Genomic DNA, 23,624 nt, shown 5'->3' with positions numbered 1-23,624 from the left:
CCAGTATACATGCTAACAAAGAATTTCAGACAACAGAGTGTGAATAAGGCACCCAACTTTCATTGAAAATTGGGAAGGAGAGGGTTGTCTGCTCATCTGATTTCCCCCACGCCATCTTGAAAACATAACTGCTACAGAGTAAAGAGATGGGAAATCCAGCTCTTTCGGGAGCCTATTTAAGCAATGTGTTAGTTTGGTATAAAAAGCACCTTCAAACCACTTCTAAAACTATTAAGCTGTTTTCAGCTTTCAACTACAGTGCTCAAATTTAAGAACATGTACAACAATATTCTCATAACTATTCTCTGAGCATCATAAAATACTCAGCAGCTGAACAACTTCATTCACTTGCCTCTTCAGAAGCTTGCTGGGGTGTTTTTAGTTCCAGTTTGGTTTGTTTGTTTGTTTTGAGGGGGTGCACGTGTGCCTCTGCTATTTTTTAAAAATTTTTATCAAGCATGTTGCCTTAAAATAAATTCAGACTTATTTTCCAGGTTACTGATGTCATGCTTTTTTTTAAACTGTACTTAAACATATCCACAATACGTAGAGTACCATTTTATTGCATACTTACAAGGCCATGGTCCACACGGAAAAACGCCATCTGACAGGGTTTATTTAAAAGGTTAGAAAAAGCAATGAAGGCATCTGCAGTATCCAAGTTCAAGATTAATACTGCTGCTATGAATGACATGCCCTGTACCTGAAAAAAGAAAAAGCATCACCGTTCAACAAGAACTGTATTCTTTCAAGAACACTGCCCCATTTTGTCGTTGCAATCACTACTGTTTAACACATTCACTGAGCTATTTAATTTTGCAAAACTTTCAGAAAGGGAGGTTTTTTTTAACCTGCATAACCACTTGGTATTGAATGCTGAGAGCACGGAAGCTAATGATCCCCATCTCGCCTCCTTTCAGAGACTCCAAGTAAAATTCCTAAAAAAGGCCAGGATGACATCACTCTCAACTATGCAGAATAAAGCTCTTTCTGAAGAGCAGAATGAAGATTTTTTTCTGGTCCCTCTTCTCATAGGAATGGGGCATATCCACCTTGATCTGTGAAAAGCTGTACTAGGACACTAGAGACTAACCATGTTTCTTTTTCAATCAGCAGCCTGGCAGCTATGGAGAGCTGCAATGGTTCATTTGACAACCAGCAGCATTTTAAGTAAAGCGCATGTTTCATTTACCATAAACTCATGATATTGTTACATTTTTCCACAAGCTTATTATGGAATTGGCACAGAAACTAGGCAAAACTCACCCACCCAAAGGGCGTAGTGCTGCCATCACCAGGTCACATGGACCAAGGTGTGACAGTCCTTCCTGCAAACCTGAGGAACGAGCTCCTTCCTAACACAACAACAGGTTCCATGCCAAATGAAGCACACCACCTCATCTGCTTTTTTTCTAGTTTCCAGGCAGTCACGTTCAGATTTTGCCAAGTAGCCAGTGCTACTCACAGAAGAGAAATGGTATTTTTCTACATTCGCCTTCTATAAAACGGTAGGTCCCAAATAAACAAGCTCTTATACACATCCCTGCTCTGTATTTTTCTGTTGTTGTTTTGTTTTGCTTTTTTCTCCCCCAGACTAAATAAAGTATCTGAAATCCACTCGGTCCTTTCATGATCACTACTTTGAATACTTTGAGGAAGCTCACGTGGCCGTGATGGATGCTGCTTTACAGACAGCTCCAGAAGCTCACAACACCAAGGCACAGAAACACGTATCAAGAGGAATAAGAAACACAATTCAATGGAACAGTCTCAGTAACACTGCCATTAAGAACAGTATGTACTTCAAAGGACCAATTTAATTACATCTTCTCTTTCAAAACCAATTTTCAAGCACTAAAGATATGTACTTTTGAGTTTTCCAATGACTTAACCTATTAAAAAGTTTAAATTTAGCAGCAGAACCATTATATATGACACACACCTCCCAAGCATGTATTGGCATATAAGCACACAGAAACCCCATAATTATTCACAAAATAATTTAATGCTGGTCTACAAAGGGCTGATTAACACACTCTTCCCTCCTCCTCGTTCTCCCTCCCCACCCCAGATGAAAGAACGATTCACTTACATAGCCTACATCAGGTCTGTAACAAGTATAGGCTCCTAAAATACTGTGCAACGTGTCATGGTAAGGACCACCCTAAAATTAAACAAAAACAAGACAATATGTCTAAGTATGTAAACATGCACATTCAAAACCCTTCAATGCTATAGACAGTATCTATTGCTTTTGATTAAAGACGTGCTGTTTCCCTCTACGGCTCTGAACACCCCCAACTCCTTCAAAAAAATCTTTAGCTTTACAAGCAGGAAAGAGCTGTCTGTATCACGTTACAGATGCACACAGTTCATTCAGTACATCAGTTACGCATCGTATTCTCCTACAAGAGGAATGCAAGCCTAAGAGATTCAGTATAGCTTAGGAGCATTTTGACAATTGTGCCAAGAAAGCAGAACGCTAATGAGAACTACTTAATTGTCTATTAGACTAGAGGCAGAACGCAATCATGAAGAGAACAGTTAAAACAACAATATGCTGTAACACACCCACAGATCGTATCAAGCGTGACATCTATGGACAAAAACAATTTTATGTTGTAGACTATAAACAGCTGCCATGTCAAGCACCAAGTATTATAGCTGGCTGAGAATTTCCAAAGGGAGAAGTTTTCAACCCAAGAATGCTGATTCATCAAACCCTCCATTTTTTAATAGGCATGCTGAAATTTGTGTATAGAAAGACAAAATATTTGCTTAAAATGAGTTATTAAAGCACACCAAAAACACACAAGTTACATCGGCCTTTCATGGAACAACAACAAAAAAAGATGTCCAAATTTTGCTCGCTTGAGCTGTGCTCTCTCTCACTTAGCATTTATTTGCAACCCAACAGTGTTGGTTCACTGACTTGGAAACACTAACCTGTACCACCTAGACAGAACCCAGCGTGAACTGGATTAGATGAATCAAGACATGATGATAAGGCAGCAGATCGTTTTCTTTCCTTCCTCCCAATGAGTACCTTAGAGTTAGTCTCTTCTAAACTTCCAAAAGCTCTAGGAACTTGTTCTCTCAAGATGTCTGCTCCTTCAGATTTGATCATCGTGGGCTGTTTCAACCCAGGGACGAACAAGATTTTGTAAACTTACTTTATCTGAGTATTCATAGTAAAAGTTAACATTACTTACCTGCTGGAATATACAGAGATTAGGAAACGTTCTTGAGATATCCAGTTTTATTAACTCCAAACTTGCTTCTCTGTCAGCTGCAGAAAATCCAGCATCTACAAAAGCCAAAATTACTGCATTTATTACATGGGTCACTGCACGTTATTCTCCCCACGCACCATGTTATAAAGCAATGAGGGAAAAGAGAAAGCGAGAGAGAGAAGGCAAGGCATGCCAGGGATGTCACTCGTATCCTTTGACATATCAAAAGCCTGTTGACCTGTGACCCTTAGCCTTCAACAAGGCTTCCCAATGGTTTCTGAAGTAGCCGCCTCTGTGGATAGGTCCTGGTGGGAGGGACAAGATCTACCGAAGTATAGGATGGATGTCACCTATCTTTATTACTATCAGCTCTCTTTCCAAAATCATGTTGATTTACTCTTTGTATGTGTCGTTAAAGATCACGGTCATCACAATACACTCCGTAACTGAAATGGATCTCACACAAAGTAAATTTCTAAAGCATTAGAGATCCAAAAGTTTCATTTCTACTTTGTCTGTTCTGGTTTAATATGTTAAGGACCTACCTACTGCTACACAATGAGGAATCAAAAAAAACAAGAGTTGTTACTTGCAAATAGTATTAGCATATAACGATCACACGAGGATATACATCCCAGAAAATAAAGTGCAAGATAAAGCTGGAAATGTACTAGATGTTGTTGTACTTAAGATGCAGGAAACCGAATCTCAAGAGAACAAAGCAGGGGGGTTCCAATTAAAAACATTTTTTTCTGTTGATAAATACCAGTTCTCCTTTTTCTGCTCAGAGTGTAATTACTCACCAAAGGCAAATTTCAAGCATCTACATACACAGTTTAACACTCACTCAAAAATACAACTCTTTTAATCAATTAGTAAATCTCAAACCACTTCATGTGCAAAAATAAATTGCTGCTCTCTGAAACATGCCCAAGAGACAGACTCCAAGCTGCACTAAGGGACCAAACTGTAACTTTCCACTGCAATTTGAGTTTCAATTCCAAAACTGCAGATGCAGCAAAATATTTTAGTGTTGCAATACAATTTATAAGCCCCCAAACCTTCCTAGTTTTCCTACAAATTAGTATCAGTAATACCAGAACTGTACCTAGAGATAGTTTTTAAAGAAAAATGAACAAGTGTGGTATACTAAGAAGAATACAGCTATTTTTTGCTTCCACAGAAAGCTTTCTTTTTTTACCAGACTCATCTTTATAGATGATTTTTTTTGTTTGTTTAAAATCTGTTATTTAAGGAACAATTTTACCAAATCTTGTATTTTGTAACACAACATAAATTATTCACGAAAAACATACCTTCACATTCTACTTCAGCCCCTCCTGTGCTAAGTGATCGCCATTTCTCTTTGGCACGAGCCAGGCAAATATCATACAGTTCTGGAAAAAGAAAAACAGAAAACCAAAGCTACTATTTGCATACATGCATGCCCACTGTCAGGTTCTAACCACGTACCATATGAGCAATGTTGCTCCAGTCATTACAGCCAGCAGTACCTCTAACATACTAATTGAATTTTTAAGTAGATTATGGTTCTGAAAGACTTGTTCTACTGACCTATAATTTAAGTTCCAGAGAAAAGTGAAGGCAATCTAGGCACAAATTAAGTTCTGTGTTCAAGCACTGACAAAGCTCTGACATTCAAAGATAGATACAGTCGGAATGGATAACTAGGATAAGCCTAGCAAATTCAATGCAAGAACTAAAGCTACGGTAACTAAAACAAACACAGAAAAGCAGCACAATACAGCAAGAGTACAGGCAGTCCACAGCATTTCCATATTATAATTAATTGGAAGCAAATGGAATTAATTGCTCTTTCAGACCTGTTTTTCTGTAGTCCAAAGCAGCACACTATTTGTTTTCACAAACATACACATAAACAAAAGCACAAATTTTCCCAGAGGTTTTTTTAATCTCAACAGAAGCCTAATGTCTTGATCTAATTTAAGAGAATGCATAGTCATAGCCATTACAAAATGAACAGCAATTCTAAATTAGGAAAAAAATATCTTGAGTCATTAATTCCAACCATCTCCACCTAACATCAAAGCAAGACACAGAGATGGTAATAATCATAAGCAATTCACAGCAGCAGTCCTACGACAGCTACAAGATTAAAAGATACGGTATTTTTGAACAAACCATGTAAAAGCACCACCAATAAAACCTAATTAAATAATACCTCATACTCAGAAATCACGTTCTGATACATCATAGTAAATACGAGACTATCCCCTTATCACTTCTCTTGACAGCACAATGTGGACAAAACAACAGTCTCACCATGGGTGATGTTTAACTCGTTGCCAATTGCCAAGCTCCAGACTTTGCCTCTCACGCTTGGTGGAATGCCCTGCCACCACAACTCTCGAACTTTACGGGAACAACACCTGTTTAAAACAAAATGTATTCTTCTAAGAAATATTTCATCGTCAGATGAATCATCAATGTCTCCTCCTAGCATGGCTGAAGGGATACAGACCAAAATGAATATCAACAGCCCAAAAAGTCAAACAAGGTCTTCGTATATCGATTCTTTAGTACTATTTTGCTTTGAACTGTAAAGGCAAGCTTCATTCCTTCTGAAGTCAATGACTTATTTTGACAGGAGCACTACACTCACAGTCACTGCAATCTGCCACCAACACGATCAAGCCAGAATCGTAAGGGACAGAAATGAGCAAAAAAGAGATCCATACCCCTGCCACTGCATACCCTTAAGTCTGGAGAGACTTAATCCTCCATGTAAAAGTAAATACAGAAACAAGTTACAGAGGTCTATCCTCTTTCCTCAGTCATCACCCCCTCGTGCAAATGAGACGTGCAGTCTTCCACTCTGCTTTGCAGCCCTAACCTGCCAGCAAAACAGATCAAGATGCCACAGTAGGAGGGAGCACGAGAGGCACTTTAACAGAACACAGGCTTTGACATAGCTAGGGCTGACATTTTCCGACCTGAGAAGCTCAAAGGAGGAAAAGGGTATCACTGAAGCGCCAATTAAAGTTGCTGGGAGTGACAAAGAACACAGTAACCCATTTACCTAAAAGCAGACTCTGAATTAAATGTAAAGTATGGAATACACTGGGTAACTTCTGGATTTGTGAACTGGTAACAGGAAAAGGTGTACTTAGTTTTACAATAGAAACAACAAGCGTCTTCAAATAGCAAATAGGCATTTGATCTACAGTTTCCTTATAGGTAATCTACTGCTTCAGTTCAACTGAATTTTCCAACGAATTCCATCAGTACTTTTAACACATTCTCAGGACAACTGAATCCCACGATTAAGCAAACTGCAGTTATAAAAGACGTGGAGTTTTCAGTCGTTGGGTTGGTTTTTCTCACATGGGATGGGGGGGGGTTGTTGTTGCTTTTGTGTATTTTTTTTTTTTGAGATGACTAGCAAAATAGCAAAATCCATGAAAAACCTGGAGAATGAAGGAAGATAGCTCTCCAGTTGCACGTGCTGTGTCTTAGTAGAAAATCTTTTAGTAATTAAGTTTTTTAATAACTTTTTCCCTACTCTTCTTTTCCATCACTTGATTATCTCTGTAGGTATGCCACTAATTAGAGGCTTAATAATACCGTACACATACTTCAATCCACATCTGATACTGAAACATCAAGCTCAAGTAGTCAAGGAAAGCTCGTTTCTGATAAACGCATGGTGTTCAAGCATTACACTTTCTGTTCTTACACATTCTACCACAGACCACTTCTCAGTGTGTCAGTTTCTGAATACTCTCAACCTCCATTAAAGACGAGTAATGGCAATTAGAACTGCACCGCTTTTAGCCACCTTATCAAAATAAGGAAGCTCACGTTGCTCATTTTCTTTGTAGCTGTCCAAAGGTGACTTTCAAAGAAAAGCTTCCGACTCTATTTAAAATTACAATTGTTAACTCTGTCACTTCTTTTCAGGACACAGACTTGACAGCTTTAATTAAAACTCAGTATAACATACTGTCTTACATAGTTTCCCAGTTGGGCAAGATTTCATTGTTCCAAGTTAAAACAGCATTGCCTATGCTGTCCTCCAGCTTACAGCGTTCCTCCAGTTGTTTCTTTCTCTTCTGGGCTTCTTTAAGCTCTGCAGGAAAACAATTTCCTTTTCAATTTAATAAAGCCAGGAAGCAAATACTTCAGAGTTAGCTACACAGGACTACATTGCCATGCACAATCACCTTATATACACACAAATTTACAGCAGACTGTTCTAATTCTAAAACTTTAGTGTATAGTTAATCTTGGTGTCCTACATCACAAATCTACATACTGGAATCCTTCAGAATAAAACCCTACATTTGTCATGTTGAGTTTAAACATATTTTACATTTTTCTATTACCATTCAGTATTTCTTCCTGAATCATCAGTTACTGTTTTTTTCCCACAATTTGTTAGACAAGCAATTTAACGAATGCAGGCAGACACTCTTTATAGCACCACAGTGGAAATACGGAATGTGCGTGCATGTGCACACACGATCAACAATATGGGAAAGTACTGACGTGGCAAGGAAAACTAACGGAAGAACACCATGTACCACGATCTTTGGAAAAAACACATACAACCTGATGGGTCGACTTTAAAACCCAACAGAAGCCATGCCTGGACCATACTGTCTCCTAATATTTTCAGCTTTGATACCAGCTCTTTGTAAGTCTGTCTAAATGGGGGCTTGCATTTGTCTCTGTATGAAAACAGTGCTTACACACTTTGATTTTCTGACCTCTACACAACACATTACTCTGCCAAGTTGTTCATCTGTGGAGTGGCTGTAGGGAAAATGTTTTATTAGGTATTTATATGGGCAGAATGACGTACTCCCATCCAGACAGCACACAGACTTGGCCCAATGCCTAACCTGAGCATTACTCCAACTTTTTCCAAACCATCTATCATTTATGCAACAAAAGAACAGATAATCTTCTTTGGGCTACTAACCATTAAATGGATATACTGACATGGGAGTCACATAAAAGAGGAGGATGAATTTCCCTGGTAGGTCTATGATGTTCAATGGCCTATTTTTATTGAAACGTCAACTGCAGAAAGCAAGGAAGTTTCAAGTTCCTATCATCTTGCCACTGTTTCATATGGCTCAGGGGTTTGGCCGGCTGCAAAAAAAAAGTATTTCCAGAAGCCCTCCCTGGACACGCAACTTCCATGAGTTCAAATTTCCCATTATTGCAATGCTTGGTTTTATTAGAAAACCCAGATGGTCAAAACTACCTGCAGGAAACCACTACTGTCAGCTCCACCTGATGTGCACAGCACAATGTTACTTAGACACTTCTGTAAACAATGACAGATAAGAAGAACCTTAGGAAAGTTGTAAATTTGAAGTGGGAGATGGATTATCAAATAAAATAATGACATTTCCTATCTGCAAAATGTATGTAATTACGTACTACAGCCTCAACAAATTGTTCCTGATACGAAACTATCAAAAATCTTTAGTTCTCTAAAAAACCTACTCTTAATTTAACTGACAGTCTAATTCAATATATTAGTAGTTTTTTAAACCTACAGACAGATGCTACTCAATTATTTCAGAATTAGAAATTCTGAAATTTCTTTCCTGGTAGGTTCTTGGAATGTTTTTCAAATGAAGGTGGGGCTTTCTAATGAAACTACTTTTGTCCTTCCCTCTTCCCTGGATTGATTCTCTTTTGAAGGGAGGTGCAAATCTCTCACATTACAGAAAAACTGAATGACACAAGTGTATTTCAGGTTTAGAAATACCCCTCAACTTTACTGCTCTCCTCTGAAGACAAGAAATTCCATCACCTCTTTTTTTTGCTTGAACCACCATTTCTTCGTACTGTTGTCTGTGTTTCTGAGCTTCTTCTGCTGGTTTTGCTGGGAGGTTCCTTAAATTAAAAAAAAACAGTATTTAAAGTTGGCATGCCTGCCTAAAGACAATTCTAGACACTTCTAAAAGAAAGGCATAATGCCGCCTCATGTCAAAATATTTGATCAAAAAGTAGTCCAACAGATTCTTGGAAAGATGTTTTTTGCCAGAGTCAGCAGAAGAAAAGGAAAGAACACTGACCAGCTATGACTGACTCCTTTTATACACAAAATATGCTGAGCAATTTCCTTTTGTTTGGTAATTTCAGCATTTCTATTATTAAACCGACTGAACCCACAGACTAATCTTCATAAATAAAGGGAAAACAGTCGTATCAAGCTGGTGGTTTTATTTTTAAACTGATCTCTACAGATAAAAGTAGGAAACTTTATTCACTCACTGCGTACCTCACTTAAGAACTACATCCATAATTTTCTTTACTCATGCAGTACTGACTCACCACACCAGCTTCCTTTTCCTCTCTGATCTCAGAGACCCCATTTCCTATTTCGGAAGGTTTAGCTCCTTGCCCTCACTTATATAGCAATAAGTGGAGCTGGAGTCATTCTGTATATTCTCCATTTCTTAATGACATCATCATATATGTCAGATGATGTATCTGTTAAGATTCTGTTAAGATTCAACCTTTTCCAGTTAAAGCTAGAGAGACCATGTAATATTAACTGATTTTTCCCTGGAAGTTTTCCCTAAACCCTACAGGTGAGTAGGAAACCAAGAGCAGCCATTTTGCAAAATATCTCACTGCATTTCTTTTGGAAATCTTACATTTTTTTGTTGCAGAAGATCAACAAGAAATTACTTAAATCCTAACAGGTTAAAAAAAAAAAAAGTAAACTAAGTAAACAATTTAAAGAGATTTTTTTTTAGACAGATTCATTAGAGGACAGCACTGTTGCTCAGAACAGTTTCCCCCACTAGACAAAAGAAGGATGATTCAACTGTCTAGAATCTTTTAAAACTTTTTTTTGCTAGAAGTTCCTCAGCCTAACAACATTAGGAAAAAAAAAGCAGAATCTGAATGCTGTCCTGTCTGTCACGTAGCATTAATTGAATCCAGCTGAACACTGTATGTCTCAAAGCATCTCACATAAAGAATGATTTTAACAGACAGGTTTTAAATAAAACAAGTAAGCTAGTACACATTGTTTCCACTTCTACACAAGAAAACCTGCTATAACAAATAATCACTCTTAGGTTGTTCTAGATGTTCCAAGAAGTCTTCGCATGTAGCTTACCAGCTAACAAAAGTGTCTTAAATGACCCTACAACTAAACTAGTGTGATATGAGCATTCTTCATATGCATTTGTTGATGACAGCATAGACCTGTGCTATGCCAGTTCTTTGTACCAACGCACAGCAATATTAAAAATGCAGACACCATGTCTCTAAAAATGTGTATTATTCATGAATTGTCTAAATATGACTGAACTTGTGAAATTTGGGAGTAAATCATGGTAAATAAATCTTCTGGGGGCTGGTCTGCAAAGGCAAGAATCTCTTTGCAGTAACAGAAGCGAACAACTTCTCTAGTACTTGACAACCTTTATAACATGATGCTGATCCCACTGCAGAACAATCATTATATTCTTTCATTATTTATGCGGGTTTGGTCTTTCTCTGTGCAAACAGGACACCATATCCTTGCTTCTAAATTTCTTTAGCATATACCAGCTTCATTTTTATCTTTATGTTCTCTCAGGGAAAATAAAAATCCCTTACTCACGTTCAGAAGCTAGAATTACTCAAAACTAAAGCTCTGCTCTCCTAATTACCATCTTCCACTAGCTTTTACTATAACACTACTTTTGTTTGAATAATTTTCCTCATAATTACTCCACTTGCATACTCACTAGCCTGAAAAAAATATATTCTTTAAAATTAAAATCACCTGTTTAAATTAGAGTGATCAAATACTGTAAGAAAAGCTTTGCTAGCCTCATTTTAAAGGGACCCTCACTGAGGTGCTTCTCAAAACTTACGCTGGTCTGTCCTCTAAAATAAGTGCTGTAGTGGAGAGTGGTTCAAAATCAAGATTCTTCCTCACATTCTGCTTAGGAGAGAGTGGTCTGTGAGCTCGACCAGTTTTTTCTTCATATTCCTACAGAAGCAAAAGAGAAGATAAGTTACAAGAGTGGAGAACACCAAGATGATGCGCAGGAGAATTTAAACAGGGTCTATAAAAGTCATCAAGATATTGCTTTCCGATTTCTGCCCAACTGCAGTCCCTTTTAAGCTTTTCAGCTAGCATCAATTCAGAACTGAAAACAATGGTAAAATTTAAGTTCAGGAATGAGTTTCCATGTTTTCTTTCATTACTTCTATTCGTACAAGCATCTTACGTTTCTCTGGATGGAAGCCTGCACTAATAAAATACTGCTAAGTATGAGCTTTTGAAATAGCACGAACCATCTGAGGTACAAAATAAGACCTATCTAAAATATTTTTATTTACACGGTTTTGAAACTGAAGCCAAAAACCGCCAGAGTTTTAAAGTCTCATTGTAAGATTTCTCCTACCCATGCTATTTTCAGATGCAAAAGTTCGGTGACAGCAAAAAAAGGGTTAAAATTATGGTTAAAAAGAGCCCTCTCCCCTTCTTATAATGCCCTGAAGTATGACAACCCTAAATCATAACAGAGCATAACACTAACTTGTGTTTATAACACAGACACTGGCACACCAGAGCAAGTCTAGCAAAGAGGCACCCCGATGCTAGGTCTGGAGCAAAGGACACCTGAATTGAAGCTGAGGGAACTGGCCTGGTGCAGCCTTCAGAGAAGGCTTCTTCACAGGGATTTCCAGGCAGAAACAGCAGGGTGGTAAAGATGCTACAAGGTCTCTAAGATGTTTGTATTTACAACATGAAGACAACAGACAGAAACTGCTACAAGTTCCCAGAAGTGAGGTAGAACCTCCAACCTAGAAGGCATTCAAAACTCAGGTGGATGAGGGCCCCGGGGTCCCCATCTAAGCAGACTCTGGTCTGAGAGGCGCCTCAGACCCCCCAGAGGTCCCTCCACCCTGACTTAACGTCAATGTGATCTACGTTTGAGGACCAGAGTAACACACACCATACAATTTTTTCCTGCAAACACTGTTTTGGAAGAAAACACACAAAAACCATGACCTAATGGGGTGAAACAACCTTTACACAGCTCCCTTCTACCCCAAAGTGTGAAATACTACAGCAAACGCTAAGTACAGGAACAAACATGGTCAAAGAGTCCTACAGAAAAACAAAATGCATATTATAGATACATTAAACTTTATCATTAGCTCTGCCACTTCCAAAAAGCCCCTGCTTTGCTGTATAGCTTGTTTATACCATATTTATTACATAAAAAAACACATGCACAATACCCTGAAAACTCAGCACTGCAACTGAGCACTAAGCACAGTGTCCCAAACACGGTCTCTTCCTCCCCCCCTTTTTCCTGTTAGCACAAACAGTTCCTCAAACAGTACTGATTTCTTTGTCAACCTAACCTGCCAATTATATAGAAAATAAAAATTAAAAAAATTCCTTGGGCAAAAGATCCAACCCGCTAACAAAACCAGAACAGCCTGGATCACTCAAACCAAACCAGGATGCCTACCACTAACATAAAGGTCTTCTCCTCCTTAAAGGAGGCACAAAAACCACACATATAAATGCAGAGCCACTCAAGTTATTCCATGTTAATGCTGTCCAATTCAATTCTAGTTCAAGCTAGTTCTGGGGGATTCAAAGGAGCAGTTGTGTGAAGCTCCTGGGACACAGGAACACTCTTTTCCCTTGTTTGCTAACAGGGTACTGTCCCAGCAATCAATCCTGTGATGCCTGCATTGCTGTGACGGGAAACATTGTCATGAATTTGGAATGCCTGCCTCATTAATACCAGTTAATGCATGACATCAGCTTGAAAACAAGGAAAAGAACCAAGAAAAATGTATTTAAACTACCGAATAGTGCTTAGCTTTGGCCATTAAAGGGAGAGAGTTCGTACTGATGAAGCTATTAAAAAAAATCTATTGAGAAAATAAGCAAAGAGATATAGTAGAAAAGGTACTGCGACAGACAGCATGTTCACAACGCTAAGACATGGTTCCTACACTAACAGCTCCTTGAAGGCAGCTGATGGTGACCAGCTCATGAGTGTGCCCTCATTACGTGCCTCTGCTGCTACACGAACCACATCACACATCCACTGCACTTATAGAAACGAAGTAAATGCTTATTTTTTCTCCTAGTTTCTATTAGGATGTACCTATTTTTCACAAATTAACCTAGTCAAATATTAACCTACATTACCGCTTCCCCAGATGAGGTGAACCTTGTTCCCAAATCTAATGGTTTTACTCCTTTGAGATACTACCAGTGACAGAAAAACCAGCCGACATCCACAAGAAACTGCAACTATGCAGAAATCATCACATATAGATCACCTTCGAGTATTGCTGAGCTTGACATTAAAGCACAAGCACCCAACGCTCATTACAGAAGTTCCACAAAAGCTGCTTGATTTTTGCTTACAAAAACTATTTTCGGGGTCTTCCTTCCCTGAAAGCCAACTACAGAGCAGAACTGCTTCTGGAAGGTGCAAAAAAACTGTACACACTGGGCTGCAACAGGGATTTTATCTCATTCAGTACAATTTATTTCGAAATCTCATTCGCCTAAGCACAAACTTTTCCAGCCCAACACTATGAATATCATCCCTTCAGGAATTTCTTGACTAAAGAATGTTTTATTTTAGAATATTTCAGAGCATGGGCGGCCAGTTACAACAATGAGGTATTAGTGCAGTTATCCAAACCTCTTAAAGTAGCAGAAGCCAATCCCACGTTTCAGCAAGTATTCACTGATGCGCTTTACTCAGCATCACCCTACAGCAAAGCAGCCAGACCGGCACACAAAATGGGAGTGGCACGTTTTATCAGATTAGCAGTATGAGTCCTTTGTAGTATTTTCAGTAGTAGCCAAACATAATAAAAATGTCCTTTGGTGACAGATTGGCGACAAGGCTGCGTATGAATTAGGAAGGGGAAAAAAAAAAAAGAGTCATAGGGAACAAAAGCACTTCAAAATGATCCTTATTTCGGTAAGAAGAGAATGCAAATTTGAACATAGCATTGTGTGATACAGCAATGAAAGGGACTGAAGCCTCCACAAACTCGCAAGTATCTGCTGATGGAGCAAGCAGAAGTATTTGCACGTATCGGCATACTGCAATAGGCACACAATAGCTCATTTTAAGCTTTTTGTTTTTAAACCAGACTCGAATCCCCTACAGTGACAAACAACACAGCATATATTTAAATCCTGGACTGCAACTAGGGCTTGCTTACCTAAATTAACTTCAGGCTCCGTTCAGGAACAAGCGCTCACCTCCGACGCGGAGCACATCCTTACCTCCGGGCTCACCGGGGCTTGCCTCCCGCTTTCTCCCAGGCCTGCTCCCCCACAGCCGGGCTCTGCGGGCTCTCCCAGCCGGCAGAAGCCCCGCTACGAGCAAAACCCCAGCGAAACCCCCGCGTCTCGCCAAGCCTCCTCAGCACCGACCGGCCCCGGCGCCGGGACGCCGGCCCCGCCATGTCACTGCCCGCCGCGGGTCCCCGGGAGGCAGAAGCCGGGCAACCCCCGCCGGGCCGGGCCCCGCCGCGCTCGGCCTGCTCGGCCGCGGTCCCCCCGCTCCGTGGCCGCCTTTTGGCTGCAGGGCACGGGGCGAGCGGGGCGCTGAGGCCGGAGGGGCGCAGCCCGGCGACGGGGCTCGCCGCCTCCACCGGCGCGGGGTGTGTGGGGGTGGCAGCCGGTTCCCCGGCGCTGGCAGCCGCGTATTTACCGATCGCAGCCCCCCGGCCCCGCTCACCATGAAAGCCGCCCTCCTTCACCGGCAGCGCCGCCGCAGCCCCATGCCCGGGGCGCTCCGCGGGCCTGGCTCCCCGCCGCGGCGCCGCCCGGGCCCGCACGGCCCCGTGGGCCGCCCCGCTCCGCCCCGAGCCCCAGCGCTTCGCTCCGCCTCGCCCGGCGAGGCCTGCACCGCGGGGACGCGGAGCTGACGGGCACCTCAGCTCGTAAAAGCCTCGTCCTCTAATTCGTGCAGGCAGCAGTAATAATACCCTAGTACTGCCCCAACAATGCCCCATCTGAGGAACCTCGGCTTCTTTCCTGCCACCGGCATTTGCGTCAGTACCACAAGGGTGTCAGAGCACCAAGTACCACAAGGGCTGGGCAGCTCCTGGAAAGCACTGTGGCCCCAAGCGCTAATGCTTTTTGTCCCAAGCGAGCTGAAGCACTAAATTGTCACCCCTATCAGAAGGCATTTGTGTAAAGTTAAAACTATTAAAAGAGAAACAACTTCAGATGATGAGAAGTACCGTAACGTACTACCAACACTATTCCTGTGGTAAATCCTTGTCTTCTCACATGCTGAAAATGGATCGATACCACAGATCTTTTAGACCAAGGAAATAGCCATCTGTCAGTCCACAAAAAGAGGAGCTCTAACAGCTCTGCTTTCCAAAAAAAAAAAAAAAATATATATATATATATATATATATATATATAGAGAGAGAGAGAGAGAGAGAGAGAGAGAGGGAAAGTGAAGCCTGGTGAGATTGGAAGGCAGTTCTGTATGGTGGAAAACAAAAGTACACTATAACTCTATCAGTTACCACAGATGACACTGATGTTCGAGAGCAGTCTCTATTTTTAGGCTGCCACCATTAAAAGAGTACCTGAGGCTACTCAAACAACTTATGCACAAGCTTTAATTACATGATGCATTTTCCACTGGAATTCCTGCCTCTTTCAGTTTACATGATAGGAAGCAGACCAGGATTGCACAAGCAAACAGAAAATTGTTTTTTCCTGGCTTTTGAGTCTGATTGCTACCAAAATACTGCTTCAGCATTCCCCATCTGTTGCTTCACAGCTTTCTACTGCATGCCCATCTGCAGTCTCTTGCCTTTTACTTACAGCGTGGTTTACCAGATTGATCCAAGCTGGTCCACACCCAGCAAGCACATAACTGCCCTCCCCTGCCCTTTTGGCCTCTGACACCATCTCTTTGTGCCACTATAGGTAGTTGTGCGACGGCACACTAAACTAAATTGGGGAAATTACACTGCTAAAACAATCTTTTGTTCGATTAGTTTGGCTACTCTAGTAAATTCTGGGTCTGGGTTGCTGTGGGGCAAACGTAACTGCATACTGGCACACACAGAAATGTTGTGCAGGAAAAGGAGTGAGCAACAGGACCTCTTTCAGAAGATCAGCTGAAACCAGCATATCATGAAAACTGTGACAATCTTTGGGCCGGAAACTAAGATTTGACTCTTGACATGATACTAAAACCATAAAATGATCATTTTAATGGAGGCTCTTACGTATGTAATACAACTCCAGGAATCAAAGGGATCTTAAGGACACTAACACCTCAGGCAAAGATCAGATTGAGAACATCCTTCAAAATTTAAGGGAAGGAATACAGATTGTTGAGATGAAGGAATTATTTGAAAGTTTAATGTTAAAAGGATATATATATACATGAGAGCTTTTTATATAACTCCAAAAGAGTACAGAACTGGTTTGAAATGCAATCAGTTTATTAGTTATGGGTCTGAAAAACCAAGATATCCAAGTTGCACACCCAAACTGCAGACTTTGCCAAAGTGATCTGGCAAGTTGTACAATTCATTAATGGTTCAAGAGCCATCAGGTCTACTTGCTTTACCCATCTCTACACATTTTTAATCCTCTTAATTTATAGAAATAATACCGGAGCAGAAGATAGCAATATGATGATGGCACTTAACTGAAATAGCATTATGTGCGTGAAGCTTGATTTTCTACCAGGACATCCTTCTCATCTTTAGTACCACAGTATTTTCTTCTTCTATACATAAGAAATAAGGAATGCTTAAGCAAAGTAAGGGTAAGAGACTACAGCCAGTTCACACGAGGAGAAGCTCACACTACCTATTTTTAGGCATCATTTCAAGTGCTCTGAAATTACCCCCTTATCCCCTGAAAAGCTTCTCTCTGCTTACTACAGATGATAGGGAATTTGGGCTTGCAGCTTTAGTCCCACAAAATCACACTGAAGTTAAATGAATAAAGTAATGCACACATCTTCCAACAGGTTAACAGTAAAGAGAGAACTAGAAGCTACGTGCCCTACACTGCAGTCCCGTGCTCCATCCACTGGACCACTTCAACAATTTTTATGTATATGTATTGTTATAGTATCATATTTTGAGCAACAGGCACATTGGGTTAAAGAATGTTTAAAACTTAAGCCTAGACAGGCCAATTTAGGTCTTCCAAGAAAGAATAACAGTTCACTGTTTTGGAGCCTGTAACATCTAATCATGCAACACGTTATATGTATCAGATGGTTTTCACCCTCAGGGTTCACATTTAATTTGTGCTAAATGTGAATAAGTACTTTTTTGATCATACAGAGTCACATGCCTTGTAATAAAAAAAGGGGAAGGAATCTAGAACAATGTTACCTATATGCAAAGGACTATCTAGAAGAGACAAAGCATACCTACAAACCATGTGGTTTAACAACATCTTATTGTCAAATGTGGTATCTGTAATCAGATTGTGAGGCATACTCTTACAAGCGACTCCAATATGAGTCACAGTAGCTAAAAAACCCCTAGTACTTAGAACATTGAAAAGGATGTAACTTAATTTGCATACACAAACGTGCACAGTTTCCCTGCATACTGATACCATCTGATACACTACAGTATCAAACAAGTGGGAACATCTACTAGGTCTTCCAGCAGAGCAAGCATCTAATAAATGCTTGAGCAAGAGAACACAAGCTAAGCGTTTTTTTTTTTTTTTTTTTTTTTTTTTTGATGAACAGCTGCCAAAATAAAACCCTACCAGCCCCTCTTTTTAGTATATCCCTTAAATTTCACTTCTAGGGATTAGTATTACACTGAATATGGAACTTATGTAAAACCATAATTTCACATAAACTATGTCTGCTCACTAATCTCTCCAGCTCAATTTTCTGTATAGCCTCAGCACCATGCCCTTGCCAGTCATCTCTCAGCAACTTTTTCCTCTGACATTTCACATTAGCGCTGATGTGCTGGTGTTGCAGAAGAAAACTTATCTTTCCTATCTTGTTTCAAATTACACGCTCTTCAGTGTGACTATTTAGGAACTATCTGAGCAAATAACAGGAAAAAAAAAAAAGGTATTCTTCAAGCTGTATCATTTTTATGCTGACAACTCTGAAACGGCCAAAGCACCAGGTTAACTCTAGGATATAGGAAAGGAGTCACAGGAGTATGACATTTTATTTTGCAAGTTCTCTAATATGGCCTCAGTCTTCAAGGCAGCATAAAAGTGACCCAAGAATGCCATCTACTTTATAATGCACAGCAACTCACATGGTTACACTGTTCAGATACCCACATCAGCATGCAATTACTATTTATCGTCACAACCAGCTGTCTATGTAGGTGAGTATGTGCAGGTCCTATTTCGGTGTATGACTTCGGTATATACACCAAATTAGTGTGAAAGTGGCACTTCACTTTATACTTTTAACTATACTCCCTGCCCCTCTTTTCAAATCCCGTCACTAATTTCTATACCGCTTCCTCATCAGGATTTGTCGATTTCTATGGATCTCTGACCTTTCTGAGTTTTATACTTGCCTGCCCTTAAAAAAGGGCAGAAAAGCAAGGCACTAAAGCCACTTCAAATGGTTTTTGTACATCCTTGCTATCTAATCCCTGAAACTACCCTTGAAGCAGTTCCTGGTACCAATTTCTTACACGCTTAATAAAAGCTTCTTTTCTCACACTGATGGCATGCTTCACAATATCTTTCATCCTCCGTTTGGATTGGAAGACTCCTGCACCTTCTTTATTTAATTCTACAGAAAATATCAACATGTAAGTTTTCCTGACTTTTTTTTTTTTTTTTTTTTTATAACTTAAGGTTCAGTTTTGAGGAGAAGAGATTTTTAAGGGTACACCCTAATATAAATAAAGTACATGAAGGAATAACCTAGCTTAAATCGATGTCTATTTGAAGTCTTCAGTATTCATGACTATTTCCACTGAACCTTGTCATGCTAAAGAGAGCTTCACTACACAGCAAAACGAAATTCTGATGTGGAAGTTACTAAGAGGTACAAAATACATGTAATAGAATCACATAGAAAAAATTAGATCAAGTGTCCTCTGAGAGAGAGGGGGAGAATAAGAACGTAAAATTTGAGGTAATATTTTCCCAGTCTTCCTTCAGAAAGACACTTGAGGAAAAAGTACCTTTGTTTTTGTTTGTTTTTTCCTTTGTTTTTAAATCCTGACATCTGTACCTTCCAGGTTTCCACTAACACCCATACAGTATCTCCATTCACTTTGCACAGCCAAAGAACATCAGCTTTATTTGTTTTTGCTGGCGAGCATGGAAAGACAAACTTTTCAAAACCTTCATCTCTCCCCACCCCCATTCTTTAATTTTAGATGAAGCTTGAAATGTATAAATGGGAACAGAAACAAAGAAAACCTTTGGATTAGGTTTCTTGGGACATATTGAAGTCTACCAAAGCTTTCCCAATTAATTTTACATTGTAGCAAAGCAAGTTCCAGTCTCCTGTTAGGACAGACAGTTTTCCCACAATATTTAGAGGCTAACACACCTGCTTTTGAGGATTTATCTCCAACTTTGCTTCACAGTCATGTCTTGCCAAATGCATCTGTGATGCAATGTTCAAAAATGTGCCAGTATTTCCAGGCTCTTCCTTTACATAATTCTACTTTTGTTCCAAGGTTACTATGCTGAAAAAATAACTTACTGGTTACACGAAGAGGTAGGTGTTTAAGCACTATCAGACTCACAAATGCCAGCTACATGTTGGATTCTCATTTAATAACAAATGAGAATGAACTTCCACCTGTGTAGCACGCTTTCTGAAAGCTACAAAGAGCTATGTACTTCATCTTCAACAGGAAAGCATTTTTCCACCAAATGCTTCTCGCATTTAAAAATAATCTTGTGCCATGTGAATTTATCCCATCTACTGCTAAGCATCAATTTGGGCTGCAAAGTAACTGTTTCAAATAAGACAAACTTTATGATCTAGCAGGACAATTTAAAACTTACTGTATTTCCCTTAAAACTCAACACTAGCATTAAAATAGACCTTTTGGTAGAGATTAGCAGCAGGCATTTCCACTGCAATAACCAACCAAGCTTATACTTCTGTCTTTTCAGTATCTTTATTCCAATACATATCCTCAAAGACCACGTTACATTTACTTAGGATCCCTCAAGCTTCCAGGGCTTTTGACCAATACGGTTTCTAAGGAACTCTAGATACTGATAAAACTAAAATAAATCTTTTAAAACTGCAAAGGAAAAAAAAACGCTCACTTTTCTTTCAAAAAACACTTTGGATCCTGTCATAACTGTTCAACTGATACTCAAGGCCTATTATTTTCTATTAGCCTCATGCTCTTAACAAATATTCTGTCCTTTCACATTTCCACAACATAAGGGAGGAGGATCCAGGAGCATCAAAAGAAGCACTTTGGCAGCTAGACTGTTTGCTAGATTATGATACTAGGGTAGGTCATGTTACGTTCTTTTATTATTAAAATACTCAGGAACAATCATTCTTCTGTAGGATTAAATTACCCTTTCATTTACTATGGATGGAAGCTATTACTCTGTTTAATATTAGATTTGTTTCAGGCAGGTAATTTTCAAGTCAGGACAAGAGCAACACTCTTTGTACAGCAATACAGCTAAGGGCTCCCTTTACTTATTTTTATTTAATTCCACAAAAATTAGACTCCCTTTGCATATGATTAAAATAAAATCAGAATGTTTTGAAACAGATCAGAAAGAAAGACATAAAATAGCACTGCGTTAAGGCAGCTTGCAAGTCTTGTGGTATAACCCTTTAGCAGGAAAATTAGAGCTACACCTTTATTTCTTGAGCCTGCAACAAGAGTGAGCATAGGTTAGTTTCAGACTAACGAGGAGAACTATGCCTTCTTCCAATACCACTGTATTTGTTTCCTTGTTTTAAAAAAACAAGGAACTCAGTCACACCATGACAGATCTAAATCCTGCCTTTCTGACGGATGACAAGTAGAAATGAGCCCAGAGGAGGAGAACACAGGAAGTGAGTCACTCACACTCTTGGACTTCTACCGTGGAACAGGAAAAAATGCACTAGGCAGTTTGTAGAAAAGAGCGCTTTAAAGTGTGAATCAAGTCTAAATGCAAGCCCTGCACCACTAACAGCTACAGCCATCAGTCCCAATGATTTCTCCAGTGATCCCTCCCCAGACAAACTCAGTATGAGCAGAAGACCATGCTCTATCCAAAGCTGTAATCTAGCTCCTGCAGGAATCAGCAGCCAGCTTGAGCCAACCACTTCCTGTTCTAAAGGCCCTGAACAAACCATCTGTGTACAGGGAAAAGATGTTAAGATAAACATTCAGAAAAGTTCAGTATTTTTAGACAACTGTCACCCATCAGCAGAGGGCAAGAGGAAGCTGGGCACGTGATGGCAGCTAGCACATGGCACTGCACGCATCTGGAACGCTCCTGCACGAGAGCTGCACGAGAACCTCCACACGTCACGAGTCAATGCCCTCTGCACTCTTCTCTGGTGGGTTTGTTTTGTTTCTTTCTTTTGTTTTGTCTGGATAAAGCATGCTACTCTCAACAGGAGCTCTGACTGGCTCTGTCTGGCTAAAGCATGGATTGCAGTAGTTCCTTTCAGTAATTCCTGCTAGGTGCCATTGCTCTGCAGCTCTTTTCCACCTAATAGGTCAAAGCCAAAAAAAATGATTGAGAAAAGTTAAGATCAGTTAGGACCATACCTTAAAAAAAAAAAAAAGCAAAACAAGATCGACTTAAATGATACCTGACCCAAATCAGTTCATAGAAGTTTTTCCTCCAGTACTGTTACAAGTTTAACTATTCACCCCATCTATATATATATACCTATATATATACACCTATATACACCTATATATATATATATATATCACCTACACACCAAGCACTGTATTTAGCTATTTCACCAGCTCATTTTCACTTTATCTTATACTGCATAGTGAGCCTCTTAAGTACAACAGATTTTAATTGACAGGAATATTGATCCTACTTATAGTCACAATCTAATTACAGGAAAACACAGTTGGTAAATCATGTCGATTTATTCTCTTTTAGTACATCACTCTTAAAGGAAAGTCTGTTGTGTCTCCAGTTGAAGACATTCCAGTTGGGAAATTTCGTTACTAGTACCAAAGAAGAACCAAGAACCAGACTTCTTTTTTTTCCACAGAAAGAAAAAAAAATAACACAGGAATGACCAAAATTAAAAAAATAAAAACACTTTCGTAGGAGGCGGGGGGAATGCGCCGACACCAGTTTGTACGACAGGAATGATGTGATCATCATGGCTGAACAATCTGACTCAAATGACTTTGCTGGAGCAGGAAGGGCAAAACAAATGAAGTGTGCTGAAAGGCCTGGCTATAAAGCTCTTACGCTGCCGCTGTACCTACGGCACAGCTGCAATCTCCTCCTCAAGCCTTGCACAGACAAACTTGTTATCCACACATTTATATACATAAACCACTGTAGTTTTCCACTATGTCTAAGGCAGGCACACTGTTTTCATCATCGGTGGTGTCACAGCTAGAATCACTCCCCAGTATTCATTTATTTGAATCCTTACACGTATGGGAGGAAAAAAAAAGTCTCCCCTCCCCATGAAAAGAAGTACTATAGCTTTTAGAACAGAAACTATTCTAAGTTTGGAAAGATGACAATTCCTAGGTTAAAATCTATCGCTACTTTTTAATGTTAAGGAACTACCATTATAAATCCAAATACAGAATGTTTCTGGGCATCAAATGAGTTCAAAAAATATTTAGAGCTGCATTTATGAGTAAAGATTGTTAACTGAAAGGCTTCACGTGTTGTATGTGCTGAATTTTAATGGTATTGGTACTCAAAGAAAATGATGAAATTCCATTGAGCTCTTAGGGGAATTTATATGGTTAAAATTAAATTGAACTGTTTTCATTGATGTGTCCAGCACATTTGGAAGTGGAAAAAAGTTACACACTGATTCAAAAATGGATTTTTGAGAAAAAGGATGAGACACTATAGAGATAAATAATTTAATTCAGGCTGCTCCTTGGGCAAGACAACTGCAATGCGTCTTAGGACACGGCTAGAATGTGGCTGACTCCTCTGTGTGCATTAGTCTTAATAGGCAAGATTGAGTGGCCAGCTGCTACAAATTACCTGAAGACTGATCACGAGAGGAGACGATGCTTGGAGAAGATGCAATCTTATCTTATATTTTTAAAAGAGTTTGTGAGTGAACGGTCTTTAGAAATAAAAAAAAGGCTGCAAACACATGGTGCTTACATCTGCTGTATTCACCAACCCCAAAAAGTGTTCCTGAAAGAAGCAATGGCCACAAAGCCAAGTTCAGCCTT

General features: G+C 39.7%; 1 protein-coding gene across 2 annotated transcripts in view; it reads right to left on the bottom strand.

Annotated features, from left to right (window-relative positions):
- TBC1D14 (TBC1 domain family member 14) overlaps nucleotides 1–23,624 on the bottom strand; it is a 66,720-nt gene that overhangs the window by 17,810 nt on the left and 25,286 nt on the right. Inside the window, exons 1-9 of one of the 2 annotated variants that reach the window (XM_035547199.2) lie at nucleotides 14,981–15,088; nucleotides 11,111–11,229; nucleotides 9,046–9,128; nucleotides 7,227–7,344; nucleotides 5,538–5,644; nucleotides 4,550–4,630; nucleotides 3,213–3,307; nucleotides 2,093–2,164; nucleotides 575–703 (exon numbers count right to left, since the gene is read on the bottom strand). In XM_035547199.2, the coding sequence (XP_035403092.1) occupies nucleotides 575–703; nucleotides 2,093–2,164; nucleotides 3,213–3,307; nucleotides 4,550–4,630; nucleotides 5,538–5,644; nucleotides 7,227–7,344; nucleotides 9,046–9,128; nucleotides 11,111–11,229; nucleotides 14,981–14,983 (807 nt within the window). In that variant the 5' untranslated portion in view covers nucleotides 14,984–15,088. Of the gene's footprint in view, nucleotides 1–574; nucleotides 704–2,092; nucleotides 2,165–3,212; nucleotides 3,308–4,549; nucleotides 4,631–5,537; nucleotides 5,645–7,226; nucleotides 7,345–9,045; nucleotides 9,129–11,110; nucleotides 11,230–14,980; nucleotides 15,089–23,624 lie in introns of those variants that run through there. The other variant, XM_035547198.2, reaches the window with a different exon arrangement.

The sequence above is a fragment of the Cygnus atratus genome, chromosome 4, assembly GCF_013377495.2.
Source record: "Cygnus atratus isolate AKBS03 ecotype Queensland, Australia chromosome 4, CAtr_DNAZoo_HiC_assembly, whole genome shotgun sequence".
Taxonomy (NCBI): Eukaryota; Metazoa; Chordata; class Aves; order Anseriformes; family Anatidae; genus Cygnus; species Cygnus atratus.
The sequence above is the reverse complement of the archived record's forward strand: the minus strand, read 5'-3'. Positions and strand labels throughout refer to the sequence as shown.